Source organism: Nerophis ophidion, linkage group LG08, assembly GCF_033978795.1.
Source record: "Nerophis ophidion isolate RoL-2023_Sa linkage group LG08, RoL_Noph_v1.0, whole genome shotgun sequence".
Lineage (NCBI taxonomy): Eukaryota > Metazoa > Chordata > Actinopteri > Syngnathiformes > Syngnathidae > Nerophis > Nerophis ophidion.
In genome coordinates this window covers 4,225,205-4,240,763 of record NC_084618.1, presented here as the reverse complement: position 1 = coordinate 4,240,763, position 15,559 = coordinate 4,225,205, and the positions used below count along the sequence as shown (strand labels likewise).

Below are 15,559 nucleotides of genomic sequence, written 5' to 3'. Positions count from 1 at the left end.
TGCCTCACAATACGAAGGTCCTGCAGTCCTGGGTTCAAATCCGGGCTCGGGATCTTTCTGTGTGGAGTTTGCATGTTCTCCCCGTGACTGCGTGGGTTCCCTCCGGGTACTCCGGCTTCCTCCCACTTCCAAAGACATGCACCTGGGGATAGGTTGATTGGCAACACTAAATGGTCCCTAGTGTGTGAATGTTGTCTGTCTATCTGTGTTGGCCCTGCGATGAGGTGGCGACTTGTCCAGGGTGTACCCCGCCTTCCGCCCGATTGTAGCTGAGATAGGCGCCAGCGCCCCCCGCGACCCCACAAGGGAATAAGCGGTAGAAAATGGATGGATAAATGCTCCTTTACTGTCATTTTTTGTATAATATTTGCACATATATTTGCTGATGTTGTTTTTGTTATTCTTGCAGGGGAAAAAAACAGAGTAAATAAAAAATTAAATAAGTAAATAAATAACATAAATAAATAAAAAAAAGAGCAAAAAAAAACACTGTCATGAGAAAAAGCTGAAATGTTGTAACTAATAAGATACTTAAGCACCTATAACACAAAGTTTTACAACCTTTTGTCTTTAAATATATATCATAGATCTTTTTAACATTCAAAAAATATCAAAATTTTGGGAAAAAATCGGACACTCCTGTTCTACAGCGCAAGTTGCACACTTACTATCTGCAGCTGGAGGTAGTCTCCCAGGCCTGACGCGCTGTCCACACGCAGCAGAATGGCGTGCTTCTGCTGGGTGCTGAAGCCCAGGGCGAGCCGGTCTGCCCTGGTGCTGGGACGCTCATTCGGGGGCCAGGTGTAGGTCACCGTGCCACCGTCGCGCCCGAAGATGTACGTTGTCCCAGCTGCCGTGTAGGAAAAAAAAATAAAAAAATGTAAGCCTGTTTAAGTCAACAACCCTTTCTTTTCTCTATGCTAATGTTGTGGGGCAGACTGGCTTGTACATGAACATGCATCCTCTGCCGACGCCATTTCTAATACAAAGTGGCATATAGTCCGAACTTATATAGGTCAGTAAACTCTGAATGGAAGCGCTCAAAACTACAAAATGGCTGACAGGGAAAAGACGCAGTCAAAGTGGAGGCACGTTAATAAGACGGCCCTCCGTGAACGCGTATCCGAAAGAGTGGCTTGAAAATGGTGTGTAAAACAGAATCTCAAATTTTGACTAAAGAACCACCGTTACATGCCAACTTCCTAACAATTGTTGTCCGTGAGCGTCCCCTAGAGGGCTGGCAGAAAATGACTACCTCTCAGCTGTGGTCCGTCTAGGCATGTAATACACTTTTACACCACTAGTGGCAGCAATGACACTATCAAACAACGACATAACACATAGAAGTTTCTTAAGCGCAAAAATGATGACTAAAATGGTGAAGCTGTGTTTTCATTTGCACAGGGAATTTTATTGACAGGTTATTCAAGAAGCATATATATTATAATGTTTCACTTTAGTTAGAATTTATTTATTTGTTTAAGCCCTCTGTAATTGTAATCATATTTTTCATCAGTATTAATGAATCCCTTTGTTTGCTGTACATTTAATTGCTATTTATTTTTAACCATGAATTGATTAACGTGTTAATTAAACAAGTTGAAAAACTTATTGGGGTGTTATCATTTAGTGGTCAATTGTACGGAATATGTACTGTACTGTGCGATGAGGAGGCGACTTGTCCAGGGTGTACCCCACCTTCCGCCCGATTGTAGCTGAGATAGGTGGCAGCGCCCCCCGCGACCCCGAAAGGCAATAAGCGGTAGAAAATGGATGGATGGATAACACATAGAAGTTTCTTAAGCGCAAAAATGATGACTAAAATGGTGAAGCTGTGTTTTCATTTGCACAGTGAATTTTATTAACAGGTTATTCAAGAAGCATATAAGAGAAGTTAAGTCCCTACCTTTAGTCAAAAGTGATTTATGACCCCCCATAAAACAATGATTTATGACCCTCAAGGTCAAAGGTCAATGATTTATGAGGGGTCAAGTTCAAAGGTTAATGATTTATGAGGGGGTCAAGGTTAAAGGTCAAAGTCAAAGGTCAAAGTCAAAGGTCAGGTTCAAATGTCAAGGTCAAGTGGGTGTGGCTTACCCGGAAGAGGGTGGAGTTAAGACCTGCGGTGGGAGTGGTTAAACCAGGAAGAGGGTGGAGTTTTAAACAGAAAGAGGGCAGAGTTAAGACCTGCGGTGGGAGTGGTTAAACCAGGAAGAGGGTGGAGTTAAGACCTGACAGGGAACAGAGGAGGGATCAGTTTTTTTAAGAAAGCAATGTCATCTGAGCAGCATGTGACCATATATTTGATAGTTTAAATGTTTACGATCGTTTGAAACAACTTCCAGATTTCGATGTATTGATGGCTGGGAATGTTACGTGTGGAGATGTGGACACGCACGCACTTCACACACACACACACACACACACACACACACACACACACACACACACACGCAGAGGAGTGGTACAAAAGGGCGGTGTAAGGCTTAGTCATTATTTGGAGCTTTATACGTTAGCGTAAAGACTTTGTTCGATTCGGTCATGATTAGTGAAACGCCTGTTTCGATTTATAAAAATAATAAAACTTACATTGACGCTCCGCAAAAAAGTCGAGTGTTTCTAAATCGTATTCAGTTTTCAGCTAAAAGAAAGAAGAGACGGAAGCCCTTTCTCGATATTTTCATCGTTATCTATCGTGGATTGGGAAGTTTTTGGTGGACACGCACACACACGCACACACACGCACACACACACACACACACTTCACACACACACACACACACACACACACGCACACACGCACACACGCACACACGCACACACGCACACACACACACACACACACACACACACACACACACACACATTCGTACGCACTGAAACAACTTCCATACCTCACGAAAACATATTTAAACAGATGGAAAAAACTATCGCAGAACACAGTGTCACGTAGCAACTGGTCTTTACGGTCGTTTGAATCAACAGGTCAGTTTGGGGTACAAAGCAGGGTTCAGTTTTTATGGGAGCTTGAGAATGTCGTATGAATAGCAACTGGCCACCCATTTGACAGTTTAAATGTTTACGATCGTCTGAAACAACAGGACACGCACGCACGCACACACGCACGCACGCACACACACACACACATACACACACACACGCACACACACACACACACACACACACACACACACACACACACACACCATTACCTCTGCTTTACCATGTTATTAGACATTGGTTTAACTCCATTTAAGCATTTAAACGTTAAAAGCATTGCACTTGTACGACGTTGTAATACTTTTTTTTTTACCAGCCGATGACGACGAAGTGAAAGACGATGAACTTTGCTTAAACGGTCTTACAAAGTTGGAAGATGATTATCGAGGTGTGTTTAAACCTTCGAATTATTTAATATTGTGTGTATTCATTATTTTGTTTTGTAGAGGATTTGCCGTAAGATCCTAACGCGATCGTTTTAACACAATCGCAGTCTGGTGAGTCAAATGATTCTCATTTTACAAGAAAAAAAACATGCGGTATACGATACATATATACATATATTTACTTACATCTCCAGCTCGCTCGTCTCCCTTAAAGCTGGCGGGTCCGTCAACGGCCGTTCCAGGCAGAGGAGAAGGCTTGATTGTGCCAAAGACTCCAGACATCGAATCCTTGCTCCGAGGGGAAATCATCGAAAACGACGGTGAATGTCCGACAGGCACCCGCTGTAAGTTTTTCTCGTTTTCTGTAAGCTTTTTAAGATTCTCAGGAGCTTTAAAGAGCTCCTCTCACTCTAATGTCTTTCGCTCAAATGAATTTCGCGCCTAAGGGGAATGGGCGGGGACTGATTCCGGAGGTGGGCGGTTGTTTCCGCCAAGCAACCTTCTGGTTGAAATGGAGTGTGGATCAAGATGGATCCCTACTCTATATTCTTTTATTTAACCCAATGTTTTTTAAATACGTGTATAATGCTTTATATCCTATGTGTTGTGAATTCCATCCTACAATATCTTCCAAGGAACCCAAAGAAATGTTACCACACCTCCCGCTTTATTTATTCTATAGATTACCTGAACTATTTCATAAACTAAATCTTGTCTTGTTTCTGATGCTATGTTTTTTTATGCTCATCAATGCACTGTTGGACTGCGAGCACACAACTACTTTCCTTGCTTTGTTTTCCTCTATCCAGTTAACTGCCATATAAATTGCTACCAATTACCCCCGTAAAAACAGATAGTTTATCACTGATTATTTTATTTAATACTATGTTTCCTTGTGGGATAACTGCTACAGCTCTTACCTTTATTTTTTTTATATAGTTTTTGATGCATCCGTATATATCATATCTCAATCCATTTTTCTATCCGGTAACTATTTAAATTTCTATTCTTTAGTAATTGCATGTTTTCTTTTGGGTTATCAAACATCCACGGCGGTATTGCAGGCATTGGTACCGTAGGACTAACTTTAATATTGTCAATTTTAACTTTATTACATATGTCTCCTATAATCCACCCAAAACTATTCTTTATTTCTTTTCTCTTTTTCTTGGCAGATTGGTAGCACTGGACAAGTCGGATATCCTTGCTTGGATCCTTTTAAAGTTGCCCGATAAACTGCTGAGAGTTGATCTCTCCTCTTGTCCAAAGGTTTTTCGTTCATTTTTACTTGTAATACTGCCACTAGGGTTGATGTAGTAGCTCCACAACATAACCTTAAAGCCTGTGACTGGATCCGGTCTATTTTCCCAAGTCATGTTTTTGAAGCAGATTGGTAAATAATGCATCCGTAATCAATAACAGATGGAATTAAAGTTATAAATATATACATGTATTGTTTTCAACGTTAACCTATCAGCCCCCCAATCATTACCCCTCAAAGCCCTCATTATATTTAACACCTTTTTACTTTTTCCCCTATTTTTTTATTTTCCGGAAGGAACACTCCTGAAGGAATAAACAAAGTACTATCTAATCTAATCTAATCAAATCTATTTTGCTGATGTGGGTTGACTAGTTCATATTTTTATCAAACCATATTCCTAAATATTTAAATACTTGTACCTCTTCTATATTTTCACCTTAGAGTTTTTATTTGGAGCTTGTTTGGTACTTTTGTCTTTGTAAAATGTATGACTTTTGTCTTTCCAACAGAGAATCTTAAACCTCAAGCCGTTCCCCAGTCTTGAACATTATTTACCACTTTGTTAGTTTTTTGATTATTTCTTTTGACTCTAAATAATATACTAGTCTTTCATTAATCTTTTTTTTTTTTTTTTTTTTCCATTACTTTTCCCCAAATTTATAATTTCCTGCCTCTTCCGGGTCTTACCCTGACTTGCATATTGGAATTGTTACCGCTAATTTTCCCCTCTGCCGGTCATTCTCCTTCTTCATATATCCTGTCATATCATTTCAAGACCACTTCTTTGACGATGCTACCTAAGTTTTTGATCATTTGATAACCCGCTAGGTCTTTCCCCGGTGACGTATTTTTAACCTTTTTCAAAATTCGAACCATTTCATTCAAAGAAAATGTCATATCCATAGTGTTGGTAAAGCTATTAACGTTGTCTTCCATCATTTCCCCAATATTTAAACTCATTGTTTTTTCTCTCTTTTGTTTTTCCACATTTCTCAAATTATCATTACTGTGCACTTTAACAAATGTTTTTGCTAAAGGTTCTGCTGTTTCTTTACCCGTGACTACATCTTCTTTGATAAATGTGGCACATCATCCTCTTTACCCTTCATTCCTATCTTTACGAATCGTTATATATCCTTTTATTATAAAGTTTAATTTTGGCTTCAGCCCTGTTTCTTGAATACAAATTATACGTGGTTTAGTTTTCATATTTTTAATATATCCCTTTAATTCATGTTCGGTTGCTATCAAACTTCTGGCATTCCACCGGACCATTAACAGGGTGTTGGAATGTGGTAACATGACTCCGTCACGTCTACTCTCCGTAGTACAGCTTGCACCCGGTACCAAGATAGTTCTTTCAACAACTTTGATGCTGCTTTGACAATTATTTTGATCTTCTCAGTCTTATTTTTACTTTCATTTTGTATCAAAGCTGAGTTGTGCTCTCTGGTTTATTTTGCAAATGAACCGACAGAACATGATCATGTACAAGACTCGCCTACCCACAATGCACTGCAACCCAACGCTCCTGGTCGGATGTTTTTTTCGGGGTTCATGGAGAGATGCGGTAAAGAGTGGTAGCCAAGACACACGGTCACACACGGTCACACACGGTCACACACGGTCACACACGGTCACACTCGGCAATTATTTTGACCTGGGGAGCAGATTTAGAGGAAAAAATGTGTCTGGGGGGCCGAGATATCTGATTTTCAGGTACAAAAAACTTCACAATGACACAAAATAAACACAACAGTTAAACCTCACACTAAAAACAAGACATTGACTTGTACGTTCAAAAGACAGAATAGAACAAGTCAAGACATGCAATGCCATCTACAAAATGTTATGTAAATGTTAGTCATTACACACGCGGCTATGGTTTTGATGTATTTGTTACAGACATGTTTACGTCAAGTAACATCACATGGTTCCATTTGCACCTTTCAACAAATCTGAAAAGGAATATTAAGAAGTAAAACTTATATTTAATCCTACCTCTTCTCCGAGCACACGGTGACTGTACATACGGGTCGAAAAATGTTGACCTAATTCAGCATTTCTCAAAGTGTGGGGAATAGAGACATGACAGGTGGGGCGCGAGGAAAGGGAGGACATTTTTTATTTTTGATTTTTTTTACTATGCTTTCATTTTCTATACACACTGTAAATCACTTTGTGATTCTGTCTGTGAAATCCGCCGTATAAATAAATGTAAATTACTTATTTTTCCTGTAGGCTTTAAATTTCTCGGCAGGAGCGAAAGTTTGACAGACATAGCAACAGTAACTTTTGCAGGCAGGGCTAAGAGGAACAAACTTTCGCGCGGATGGGTAGCAGGCTAATGTGCGGACCACAATTACACAAAATGGATACATTTGCAACTCGCACCTCAAAGGTCTGCGGAGAAACAAAAATATGACGGGTCTAATCAACCAAAAAGTCAACCTAAAAGAAAATATGGCGAAGGGTATCTTGCTCTTGGATTCACGGCAGCGGAGGTGGGGGCAGAGGAGAGACCCCTGTGTGTTCTTTGTCTAAAACGGCTAGCAGCAGACAGCCTGAGACCCAACAAAGCAAAGAGACAACTCGAGACCACACATGATGTCCAATAAATTGTTTTGTTGGGGCGATGGGGGTAGGTGGGCCTTGAGTCTAAAGTGGTGATGACAGAAAAAAAAAAGTTTGAGAAGCCCTGACCTAATTGTACGGATCTCACTTTAAACGGCAAACCGATCATTTAAATGTTTTCACTTTGAATATGAAACGAGGAGTAAAATGTACAATGTACAATATTATCAATTATTTCACAAGGACATGTTTTAAGGATATTGTACAGTATCATTAAATCTAAAATGAATGTGATCACTTTCAGGATCATTTTATTTTTAGCCAGTAAACAACTGTTATGTACTTTTGAATCGGGTTTTCAAAAAAAAAAAAAAAGGGAGGGACAATCAAGGATCAACAATGGCACGACTTTCACTAACTTGCGTGAGGTCAAAAGACAAGAGATTTTAGACCAATGCTGCTTTGGATCTGTTCCTGCTAAACTAGTAAGTGACTTTCAATGCTCAAATCAGAATAATAATACTAATTTTAGCTACTGGAAATTTGTGTGGTAGCAATAAATACCCACCAGCGCGATACTTTGCAGTTCCACACTGACCAACCACGCAACAAACTCAAAAGAACTGTACAAGGAAAAAACAATGCAGTGACTTCAAACTGCAAATATAAGGTTTGAGTAAAATATGTAGGTTGGTGTGAATGTTGTCCGTCTATGTTGACCCTGCAATGAGGGGGCGACTTGTCCAGGGTGTACACCTCCTTCCACCCGATTGTAGCTGAGATAGGCGCCAGCGTCCCCCACGTCCCCAAAAGGGAATAAGTGGTAGAAAACGAATGTAGGTTCCTACTGTGGAAAGTTCAGTAATACAGAATCATTGTGGCATTATCGTGTCAGTTGGACGCTATATGCGCTAGTCCTCATGGTAAATGTGGTTTTCCTTTTGGGAAAACGCCATCGCTTTGGTTCACTGGTGCGGCCAATATAAACCAAAACTGAAAATTCTTAAGTGGGGCTTTAAGTAGAGTTTATAAATCTTGTATCTGTGCCACATATAGCCTTATTTCAGTGTCAACAGTCTCCAGCTTACTTGCTACACATGTTTTGGCTCTGCCCATCCCTGTGCAGTTATTGGACCGACATTTTTAATACTTTGTCTGTTGTTGTAATTACCTACTAGGCCTTCTTTGCCTTTATTTGTTGTTGTATCTTTATGTTAGCAATTGGGACTTTTTGAATGAAATTGTCTGTGGCTCCATGTTAACGAAGTTGCCTGTACTATTTGACTGATGCATTTTATTGATTGATTTATTATTTTTCTTTCTTTTTCGTTTTGTCTCCTCAGAAAAAAAATTTGGTAACTTTGTTTGTTTTATAACTTGTGCCAGGATAGCAGTAATTGCACAAAGGCATTCTTCTTCTTTTAGTTTTCTGACAGCACGTAGGCGTTCGCATCAACTTTCGTCTTTTTAACAAATGGGTAAAGGGGGAATGATGTATGCCGTAAAACTAGTTGGCACATTTAATATTTAATAATAATGAATATTGTAAAATTCTATAATTTTTGTTATTTAAAGGGGAAAACCCGATTCAAAAGTACATAACAGTTGTTTACTGGCTAAAAATAAAATGATCCTGAAAGTGATCACATTCATTTTAGATTTAATGATACTGTACAATATCCTTAAAACATGTCCTTGTGAAATAATTGATAATATTGTACATTGTACATTTTACTCCTCGTTTCATATTCAAAGTGAAAACATTTAAATGATCGGTTTGCCGTTTAAAGTGAGATCCGTACAATTAGGTCAGGGCTTCTCAAACTTTTTTTTTTCTGTCATCACCACTTTAGACTCAAGGCCCACCTACCCCCATCGCCCCAACAAAACAATTTATTGGACATCATGTGTGGTCTCGAGTTGTCTCTTTGCTTTGTTGGGTCTCAGGCTGTCTGCTGCTAGCCGTTTTAGACAAAGAACACACAGGGGTCTCTCCTCTGCCCCCACCTCCGCTGCCGTGAATCCAAGAGCAAGATACCCTTCGCCATATTTTCTTTTAGGTTGACTTTTTGGTTGATTAGACCCGTCATATTTTTGTTTCTCCGCAGACCTTTGAGGTGCGAGTTGCAAATGTATCCATTTTGTGTAATTGTGGTCCGCACATTAGCCTGCTACCCATCCGCGCGAAAGTTTGTTCCTCTTAGCCCTGCCTGCAAAAGTTACTGTTGCTATGTCTGTCAAACTTTCGCTCCTGCCGAGAAATTTAAAGCCTACAGGAAAAATAAGTAATTTACATTTATTTATACGGCGGATTTCACAGACAGAATCACAAAGTGATTTACAGTGTGTATAGAAAATGAAAGCATAGTAAAAAAAATCAAAAATAAAAAATGTCCTCCCTTTCCTCGCGCCCCACCTGTCATGTCTCTATTCCCCACACTTTGAGAAATGCTGAATTAGGTCAACATTTTTCGACCCGTATGTACAGTCACCGTGTGCTCGGAGAAGAGGTAGGATTAAATATAAGTTTTACTTCTTAATATTCCTTTTCAGATTTGTTGAAAGGTGCAAATGGAACCATGTGATGTTACTTGACGTAAACATGTCTGTAACAAATACATCAAAACCATAGCCGCGTGTGTAATGACTAACATTTACATAACATTTTGTAGATGGCATTGCATGTCTTGACTTGTTCTATTCTGTCTTTTGAACGTACAAGTCAATGTCTTGTTTTTAGTGTGAGGTTTAACTGTTGTGTTTATTTTGTGTCATTGTGAAGTTTTTTGTACCTGAAAATCAGATATCTCGGCCCCCCAGACACATTTTTTCCTCTAAATCTGCTCCCCAGGTCAAAATAATTGCCGAGTGTGACCGTGTGTGACCGTGTGTGACCGTGTGTGACCGTGTGTGACCGTGTGTCTTGGCTACCACTCTTTACCGCATCTCTCCATGAACCCCGAAAAAAACATCCGACCAGGAGCGTTGGGTTGCAGTGCATTGTGGGTAGGCGAGTCTTGTACATGATCATGTTCTGTCGGTTCATTTGCAAAATAAACCAGAGAGCACAACTCAGCTTTGATACAAAATGAAAGTAAAAATAAGACTGAGAAGATCAAAATAATTGTCAAAGCAGCATCAAAGTTGTTGAAAGAACTATCTTGGTACCGGGTGCAAGCTGTACTACGGAGAGTAGACGTGACGGAGTCATGTTACCACATTCCAACACCCTGTTAATGGTCCGGTGGAATGCCAGAAGTTTGATAGCAACCGAACATGAATTAAAGGGATATATTAAAAATATGAAAACTAAACCACGTATAATTTGTATTCAAGAAACAGGGCTGAAGCCAAAATTAAACTTTATAATAAAAGGATATATAACGATTCGTAAAGATAGGAATGAAGGGTAAAGAGGATGATGTGCCACATTTATCAAAGAAGATGTAGTCACGGGTAAAGAAACAGCAGAACCTTTAGCAAAAACATTTGTTAAAGTGCACAGTAATGATAATTTGAGAAATGTGGAAAAACAAAAGAGAGAAAAAACAATGAGTTTAAATATTGGGGAAATGATGGAAGACAACGTTAATAGCTTTACCAACACTATGGATATGACATTTTCTTTGAATGAAATGGTTCGAATTTTGAAAAAGGTTAAAAATACGTCACCGGGGAAAGACCTAGCGGGTTATCAAATGATCAAAAACTTAGGTAGCATCGTCAAAGAAGTGGTCTTGAAATGATATGACAGGATATATGAAGAAGGAGAATGACCGGCAGAGGGGAAAATTAGCGGTAACAATTCCAATATGCAAGTCAGGGTAAGACCCGGAAGAGGCAGGAAATTATAAATTTGGGGAAAAGTAATGGAAAAAAAAAAAAAAAAAAAGATTAATGAAAGACTAGTATATTATTTAGAGTCAAAAGAAATAATCAAAAAACTAACAAAGTGGTAAATAATGTTCAAGACTGGGGAACGGCTTGAGGTTTAAGATTCTCTGTTGGAAAGACAAAAGTCATACATTTTACAAAGACAAAAGTACCAAACAAGCTCCAAATAAAAACTCTAAGGTGAAAATATAGAAGAGGTACAAGTATTTAAATATTTAGGAATATGGTTTGATAAAAATATGAACTAGTCAACCCACATCAGCAAAATAGATTTGATTAGATTAGATTAGATAGTACTTTGTTTATTCCTTCAGGAGTGTTCCTTCCGGAAAATAAAAAAATAGGGGAAAAAGTAAAAAGGTGTTAAATATAATGAGGGCTTTGAGGGGTAATGATTGGGGGGCTGATAGGTTAACGTTGAAAACAATACATGTATATATTTATAACTTTAATTCCATCTGTTATTGATTACGGATGCATTATTTACCAATCTGCTTCAAAAACATGACTTGGGAAAATAGACCGGATCCAGTCACAGGCTTTAAGGTTATGTTGTGGAGCTACTACATCAACCCTAGTGGCAGTATTACAAGTAAAAATGAACGAAAAACCTTTGGACAAGAGGAGAGATCAACTCTCAGCAGTTTATCGGGCAACTTTAAAAGGATCCAAGCAAGGATATCCGACTTGTCCAGTGCTACCAATCTGCCAAGAAAAAGAGAAAAGAAATAAAGAATAGTTTTGGGTGGATTATAGGAGACATATGTAATAAAGTTAAAATTGACAATATTAAAGTTAGTCCTACGGTACCAATGCCTGCAATACCGCCGTGGATGTTTGATAACCCAAAAGAAAACATGCAATTACTAAAGAATAGAAATTTAAATAGTTACCGGATAGAAAAATGGATTGAGATATGATATATACGGATGCATCAAAAACTATATAAAAAAAATAAAGGTAAGAGCTGTAGCAGTTATCCCACAAGGAAACATAGTATTAAATAAAATAATCAGTGATAAACTATCTGTTTTTACGGGGGAATTGGTAGCAATTTATATGGCAGTTAACTGGATAGAGGAAAACAAAGCAAGGAAAGTAGTTGTGTGCTCGCAGTCCAACAGTGCATTGATGAGCATAAAAAAACATAGCATCAGAAACAAGACAAGATTTAGTTTATGAAATAGTTCAGGTAATCTATAGAATAAATAAAGCGGGAGGTGTGGTAACATTTCTTTGGGTTCCTTGGAAGATATTGTAGGATGGAATTCACAACACATAGGATATAAAGCATTATACACGTATTTAAAAAACATTGGGTTAAATAAAAGAATATAGAGTAGGGATCCATCTTGATCCACACTCCATTTCAACCAGAAGGTTGCTTGGCGGAAACAACCGCCCACCTCCGGAATCAGTCCCCGCCCATTCCCCTTAGGCGCGAAATTCATTTGAGCGAAAGACATTAGAGTGAGAGGAGCTCTTTAAAGCTCCTGAGAATCTTAAAAAGCTTACAGAAAACGAGAAAAACTTACAGCGGGTGCCTGTCGGACATTCACCGTCGTTTTCGATGATTTCCCCTCGGAGCAAGGATTCGATGTCTGGAGTCTTTGGCACAATCAAGCCTTCTCCTCTGCCTGGAACGGCCGTTGACGGACCCGCCAGCTTTAAGGGAGACGAGCGAGCTGGAGATGTAAGTAAATATATGTATATATGTATCGTATACCGCATGTTTTTTTTCTTGTAAAATGAGAATCATTTGACTCACCAGACTGCGATTGTGTTAAAACGATCGCGTTAGGATCTTACGGCAAATCCTCTACAAAACAAAATAATGAATACACACAATATTAAATAATTCGAAGGTTTAAACACACCTCGATAATCATCTTCCAACTTTGTAAGACCGTTTAAGCAAAGTTCATCGTCTTTCACTTCGTCGTCATCGGCTGGTAAAAAAAAAAGTATTACAACGTCGTACAAGTGCAATGCTTTTAACGTTTAAATGCTTAAATGGAGTTAAACCAATGTCTAATAACATGGTAAAGCAGAGGTAATGGTGTGTGTGTGTGTGTGTGTGTGTGTGTGTGTGTGTGTGTGTGTGCGTGTGTGTGTGTATGTGTGTGTGTGTGTGCGTGCGTGCGTGTGTGCGTGCGTGCGTGTCCTGTTGTTTCAGACGATCGTAAACATTTAAACTGTCAAATGGGTGGCCAGTTGCTATTCATACGACATTCTCAAGCTCCCATAAAAACTGAACCCTGCTTTGTACCCCAAACTGACCTGTTGATTCAAACGACCGTAAAGACCAGTTGCTACGTGACACTGTGTTCTGCGATAGTTTTTTCCATCTGTTTAAATATGTTTTCGTGAGGTATGGAAGTTGTTTCAGTGCGTACGAATGTGTGTGTGTGTGTGTGTGTGTGTGTGTGTGTGTGTGTGTGCGTGTGTGCGTGTGTGCGTGTGTGCGTGTGTGCGTGTGTGCGTGTGTGTGTGTGTGTGTGTGTGTGTGAAGTGTGTGTGTGTGTGTGTGCGTGTGTGTGCGTGTGTGTGCGTGTCCACCAAAAACTTCCCAATCCACGATAGATAACGATGAAAATATCGAGAAAGGGCTTCCGTCTCTTCTTTCTTTTAGCTGAAATAAGCAGATATCACCCATTTCGTATCTGAATACAAATCCAAAAGATCCCTCCATCCCTAACCCTTCCAAATCCCATTTCTCACGCAAAGACTCGGTCGGCGGCATCTGAATACGATTTAGAAACACTCGACTTTTTTGCGGAGCGTCAATGTAAGTTTTATTATTTTTATAAATCGACACAGGCGTTTCACTAATCATGACCGAATCGAACAAAGTCTTTACGCTAACGTATAAAGCTCCAAATAATGACTAAGCCTTACACCTCCCTTTTGTACCCCTCGTGTGTGTGTGTGTGTGTGTGTGTGTGTGTGTGTGTGTGTGTGTGCGTGTGTGCGTGTGTGCGTGTGTGCGTGTGTGCGTGTGTGCGTGTGTGTGTGTGTGTGTGTGTGTGTGTGTGTGTGTGAAGTGCGTGCGTGTCCACATCTCCACACGTAACATTCCCAGCCATCAATACATCGAAATCTGGAAGTTGTTTCAAACGATCGTAAACATTTAAACTATCAAATATATGGTCACATGCTGCTCAGATGACATTGCTTTCTTAAAAAAACTGATCCCTCCTCTGTTCCCTGTCAGGTCTTAACTCCACCCTCTTCCTGGTTTAACCACTCCCACCGCAGGTCTTAACTCTGCCCTCTTTCTGTTTAAAACTCCACCCTCTTCCTGGTTTAACCACTCCCACCGCAGGTCTTAACTCCACCCTCTTCCGGGTAAGCCACACCCACTTGACCTTGACATTTGAACCTGACCTTTGACTTTGACCTTTGACTTTGACCTTTAACCTTGACCCCCTCATAAATCATTAACCTTTGAACTTGACCCCTCATAAATCATTGACCTTTGACCTTGAGGGTCATAAATCATTGTTTTATGGGGGGTCATAAATCACTTTTGACTAAAGGTAGGGACTTAACTTCTCTTCATATATATTATAATGTCTCACTTTAGTTAGAATGTATTTATTTGCTTAAACCCTCTGTAATTGTAAATATATTTTTCATCAGTCTTAATGAATCCCTTTGTTTGCTGTACATTTAATTGCTATTTATTTTTAACCATGAATTGATTAACGTGGACCCCGACTTAAACAAGTTCCATCCATCCATTTTCTACCGCTTATTCCCTATTGGGGTCGCGGGAGGCGCTGGTGCCTATCTCAGCTACAGTCGGGCGGAAGGCGGGGTACACCCTGGACAAGTCGCCACCTCATCGCAGGGCCACTTAAACAAGTTGAAAAACTTATTGGGGTGTTATCATTTAGTGGTCAATTGTACGGAATATGTACTGTACTCTGTGATGAGGTTGGGACTTGTCAAGGGTGTAAGCCGCCTTCCGCCCGATTGTAGCTGAGATAGGCACCAGCGCCCCCCGTGACCCCGAAAGGCAATAAGCGGTAGGAAATGGATGGATGGATAACACATAGAAGTTTCTTAAGCGCAAAAATGATGACTAAAATGGTGAAGCTGTGTTTTCATTTGCACAGTGAATTTTATTAACAGGTTATTCAAGAAGCATATATATTATAATGTTTCACTTTAGTTAGAATTTATTTATTTGTTTAAGCCCTCTGTAATTGTAAATATATTTTTCATCAGTATTAATGAATCCCTTTGTTTGCTGTACATTTAATTGCTATTTATTTTTAACCATGAATTGATTAACGTGGACCCCGACTTAAACAAGTTGAAAAACTTATTCGGGTGTTACCATTTAGTGGTCGATTGTACGGAATATGTACTGTACTGTGCGATGAGGTGGCGACTTGTCCAGGGTGTAAGCCGCCTTCCGCCCGATTGTAGCTGA

The 15,559-nt window shown here is 39.6% G+C and overlaps 1 protein-coding gene across 2 annotated transcripts in view; it reads right to left on the bottom strand.

Annotated features, from left to right (window-relative positions):
* Positions 1–15,559, bottom strand: part of LOC133557217 (neurexin-1a-like) — a 133,648-nt gene that overhangs the window by 64,414 nt on the left and 53,675 nt on the right. For both annotated transcript variants that reach the window (XM_061907517.1, XM_061907516.1), the window contains one exon: positions 669–850. In XM_061907517.1, the coding sequence (XP_061763501.1) occupies positions 669–850 (182 nt within the window). The remainder of the gene's footprint in view (positions 1–668; positions 851–15,559) is intronic.